The following is a 5380-nucleotide window of genomic DNA, read 5'->3' on the forward strand; positions in this document are numbered from 1 at the left end:
GGTTCTTTTACTGAAAATGGTTGTCTGTATCATATTTCACATCTTCACACATCTGCATTATTATCAGAATTGAACAGAATATTGTTGTATAATAAAATGGTTAAGAATAATGTTTCTAATAGTTTCTAATAAAATTAAGTTAAGTGAAAGAAAATCAAGAATAAATTATGTGATTAGAAAAAAAATAAACAAAATATGTAAATAAATAACATTATTCTACTAATAAATTATTGACCTGAATGGTGCTGAAGTTAATTTCTTAAGAAAGGAATTTTATTTTTCTTTTTATTTCAAATTGTAAATTTTGACTCGGTCAATAATTAAGAAAAGATTAAAACTAAAATTCATCACAAAGATTAAAATCATTTTTATATTTAAACCAATAAATAATTTGGATCTATAAAGTCATGGCCATATATATACAACGCCGCATATACTCAGCCATCTTAATTTGTTTCACATGTAGCATTGCTAAAAGAAGATTCTATATAGTAAAACACATATATCAGTCTAGCACACGTTGGTTATCCATATATAGCAGCAAATTAAATTCACATCAAAGCATCACAAAGATTTAATTAACAAAGACTTTACATATACTATAAAGTCCTTGAATGAGGTTTACCATTTAGTAATGAAGCGGATAAATTTCCTCCATTGAAGAGGTTACAAATAACTGAGCATGATACAACACTACTCTCTGCATGTTGCTACATGAAGAAAATTCATCTGCTTCATCACTTGAGGCAACCATCTTATTAATTAAGCAAAAGCAAAACTAGTCCAAACCTCTATGATCATAGCTCATCACCACCATGCAATAGTGCTCGGTAGCAAACCTTTCCCTGAGTGTTCACGCCTCAGCAGTTGTTAAGAATTTTTTGTTACTGAGCACTAGCGTAGTGATCAAACTCTATTACTATGACTACTATTACTATTACTCAAAGTTTTAATTGCAGCTGCATCAGGCTCATTTGTCTGCAATTTCATATTGCAACTGCAGCTGCAATTTAAAACTTTGCTACTACTATATCTTCATGATTAAGGAAATTAAGCTATAGAATGTTAGATCATGTTCATGTATGATGAGCATTATTAACTTCATCTTCATCAGACCCAGTAATGCATTCCTTCTCATCCTCAAAAGCTTCAAAGGGAGGGTGAGGGTTATGTCCCTTTCCAAAGGACCTAATATGATCCTTAAGGGATCTTTTGTGCTTGAAGTCTGAGCCACAAGTACAATACCACAACTTGCCACAGTTCTTCTCATGAGTCCTCCAATCCCCTTTGACTGCAAATGTTTTGCCACATTTTCTGCACATGAATGGCTTTGTGCCATGCTTTCTTTTGTAATGAGTTTGGAGGGTTCTAAAGTCCTTCAATGGCTTAGCTCTTGGATGATTGATGTTGTTCTTGCAACCCTGAGCACAGCAGTAACATGGTAACCTTAACATTGCAGCTGGTTGTGTTCCTTTCAGTGAGTCTGGTCCTTTCCTATATTCTGATCCATGCCCCCACATATGCATCTGCAAATCAAAATGAGTTACATTAATCCTTGTCAAAAGCAATTCAGCTTGAACCAAGCATAAGACCATTATGAACAATAAAATTTTTCATTTAAATATTTAACACACTTGAATATCTAAAATTTGAATTTGAGATTATTAATTAAATTAGGACAATTTTATACAGATTAATCTTAACAATTTATTTAGTTTGAACAAACGTTTTTGTTATTTTTATTTATGCAAATATATAAGTATAGAAATGTTGGCTATTTTCATTTTTATTTTCCTGTTTTAAAAATAATCAAGCCTACTAAATTTGACCAATTTAAAGCTGAGAGGCCATTGTTGGTAATAAATTGTTAATCTTTATTGATGGATCTAACATGTCAAATTCTCGTCAAAAAGCTACGGCTAGCCCCATGGAATATATAAAGAAATGTATATCGCTCTATTTAAAAGAGAAATCCTCTGAATATACTAGTTAAAACGAAATTAAAATTCAAGGTTTTAAGTAGTTTTCTTTCTGAATATTGGCTTAATATATAGTTATGTATATATCTAAGTACTGTGGTAAATTATGCATGCCACCTTCACCCCCACATATTTAAAAACTCCAATTGGAAAGAAAATAAAATCATATATGCATGAAGAATATTACAATTTACGATCCCTTTGAAATTTATGTGATGAAAAAAACATCCTTTCATAAAAAAGTGTAGGAAATGCTAGAGGACAACACGTACGCCATATCTACCTCAATTTTCTTAAAGTGATCGAGAAAGAAAGTGAAAAGAGAGAGAGAGAGAGAGAGAAAAGGATGATCAAATGGTAATATTCACGTTCTTACTAAAGTTGAACTATGTAGTTATTTTCTTCTTAATGATTGTCTTCGTTGTCATTATCATGTAAAGCATCTACTTCATTTTTGGCGTGGACAAAATGCAGAGAATTCAAATTCAGCAGGTTTTTTTGCACAGAAGCTATGAAAAACTATGGAATGATGTACAAAATTAAGGAGTAGTTGTGGAAAAATAAAACAAACATTGACTATTTTCATAGGTTTGGTTTCGATGGAATATTATGTCAAGAATTTTTTTTTTTTCAAGTGATCGTCAAATTAAGAACAAATTCAAGTACTATTTATCGAACCGAATCAAACTAAAATAAACATGATATAGTTGCAAGAATTATGGAACAGAAAGAACACTTTCATCATAGTTTTTTTTTTTCGTGAATACCTAGCCCCTAGCTAGCTAAGCTAACTCACTATAGGGATGTCCAGGGCTATGTTTGCTGGATGTGTATAAAATTGAAATGCATGCTAGGTGATAATTATCCCTCATGATATATAATTGTGAATAATATAATAATAATAATAATAATAATAATAATAATAATAATAATAATTAATATTATTATTTGTCTTTAACGAATTTCCAAATGACGTAAAAATTAGTTATATTCGAAACCATTTTTTTTTTGCCTAATATGAAATTGAAGCCATCGTTTAGGTGAATGATGAAATCTACAACCAAGTTTCACTACACCAAATTTTTTTTTTTTTTACAATTAATTTATTATTTAGCGACCATATAAATGGCCACTATTTTTTTTACCAGCATTTAAATAAAGGCTGGTGTATCCAATGTCGCTAATACTATTATCGGTATTTATATAAAATGCTGGTAAAGATCTATTAAATTATCGGGAAAACTTATTTTTTTTAGTGGCAATTCTAGTAGTCATTTTAAAGGCTATTAAAAGTTATTTTTTTAATTGTCTCCTTTACTTTAAATAATTTATTCCTATAATTTTCTTTTCTAAATTCATAACTTATATACTTTTTTTTTTATCTCTACTCGATGTGGGATTTGTAAGATGAGGGTTGTCTTTTATTTCTATATTTTTTAATTTATTTTTTTAATTATCTTGTCTCTTAAGAAATGTGAGATTTATAAGATGAAAGTTGCTCTCTAATTATTTTATAACACTATTAAATTTGGTAATAATGGGCGATTTGCTACCAATTTAGAATAGTGAATTAGGAATCAACCCTATAAAATGAACCTGTAAGGTGATAGTTATTACTCACTTATATACTATTTAATTATCTTATCTCTAATCGATGTGAGACTTAAGTTTTTTCTAATAAATAATTGTCGCTAATAGTAAACTTTAGTGTAATATAAATACATTTTTAGTGGCTATTATATATTAGCCATTAATATTTTTATATATGACAGCAATTAAATTATTGCTATTAAATAATTGTCGTTAATAAAAAATTTTGTTGTAGTGTTTTTCGTAGGTGGGGTGCCAAAGTCTTTGAGAGAGTATTTGATACTAATTAAGCTTAATTACATTCCACACAATAAATCTTGAAACCTTATTTCTTAAAAAGAAAAGAAAAGAAAAAAAGAAGAAAAAGAAATGGGAAATCACGTAAGCTAATTAGTATATGTCGAGTTTTAATTGAACCAAATCGTAACTATTGTGATCATGTTCCCCTTAAAGCAAATTAAAGGTAGACGAAGCACGTGCAACTATATTTCTTCCTTTACCGTGGTGATCTGTGTTTAATAAATTTACTTCACATCCAAGAAATAATTTCCACAAGAGAGTCCCAGTTAAAAAAAATCTCAACAAATATACTTATGAAAAAATTCCATACAATATGTAAAATCAACTTACATATATACTTTAAAAGCTTTTCATTTGACTTCTTCACAAACACTTATCACTTTAAGAGTTATACATTATTCTGATCTTTATTTCAAGTTTCTTTAAAAAACAGTACTAATAATTAGACACTTAATTCACAGTTGCAACTCATCCTCCTCTTCTAGTTTTAATCATTCAATGACAATCTATTAAACCAGATCTTTAGTTAAGAAGTATAAATATCGAATTGCTTAAATTAAGTATAATTTTTTACATAATTTTAATTAAGTTAATTTAATTATGTGCAAAATATAGAGTAATTGATGTTTATGATATGAGAAGTTGAGAACCAATTCAACTAACCTGCATGTTGTTATACCTATTGAAGGTCTTGCTACATATGGAGCAAGCAAACTGCATGGGGCCAACAAGGATCTGTGCAGGAGTTGGAATCCAAAACCTTCTCTCTTGGTTGAAGGAGCATCCATGGAATAAGCTTCTCTTTGAGGATTCTTCTTCTTCCTTAACATGGAAAATCATCTTCTTCTCATCATCATCATCACGATGCCCTTTAGTCTCAGGCAATCCAATGTGCAAAGCCACAGTCACTTGTTCAACCTTTTCCTCTTTCTTCACCTCCATCTCATCATCTCTTGAGGCCTTGTCACTCAAAATGGGAAGGAATTGGATGGTTTTTTCTCGAGCAAACTCATTGTTGTGAGTAGTGGAATAAGAAGAAGAATAAGAAGGAGAAGAAGATGATGATAGTATTGTCGTGTTGGAATTTAGATATGAAGGAGGGGAAGAACATGGTTTGAGCCACTCAATGAAAGTTGGAGCATGAAGGTATAGATTCTTGTTGTTGTTCTCTACATTGCACTCCATCAAACCCATATTCTTCAGAGAGAGTCCCTGGATTTGGTGAAATTCTCTTCTCTCTTCAGAAAAAGGGCTATGTGTTGTTTTGGTACAAAGCCTAGCACTTATATTATGGTTGATTTAGATATGAATGGAGGCTTTCTTTGTCTTTATGGACCTTTTCTTTTTTCTTTTCTTTTTTAACCCTTACTTTTTTTTTCCCCTTCTTGTCCTTTAATTGTTTGTTTCTTTTACGGATAGACTAATTGGAGGGGATTGAAAATGACATGCAAAAAATAGGACTCGACCATTTATTAGTAGAAAGAATCCTAGAATAGTCTAAAACTTTGAAT

The 5380-nt window shown here is 30.3% G+C and overlaps 1 protein-coding gene across 1 annotated transcript; it reads right to left on the reverse strand.

Annotated features, from left to right (window-relative positions):
- Positions 1-505: 505 nt before the first annotated feature.
- WIP3 (WIP domain protein 3) lies at positions 506-5161 on the reverse strand. The gene is made up of 2 exons (XM_020359490.3): positions 4533-5161; positions 506-1526 (listed from the first exon to the last, which is right to left on the reverse strand). Exons 1-2 carry the CDS (start codon positions 5061-5063, stop codon positions 1077-1079), a joined length of 981 nt encoding a protein of 326 aa, XP_020215079.1. The 5' UTR covers positions 5064-5161; the 3' UTR covers positions 506-1076.
- Between the last annotated feature and the right edge of the window lie 219 nt (positions 5162-5380).

Source organism: Cajanus cajan, chromosome 8, assembly GCF_000230855.2.
Source record: "Cajanus cajan strain Asha chromosome 8, NIPB_CcT2T_4, whole genome shotgun sequence".
NCBI classification, from domain to species: domain Eukaryota; kingdom Viridiplantae; phylum Streptophyta; class Magnoliopsida; order Fabales; family Fabaceae; genus Cajanus; species Cajanus cajan.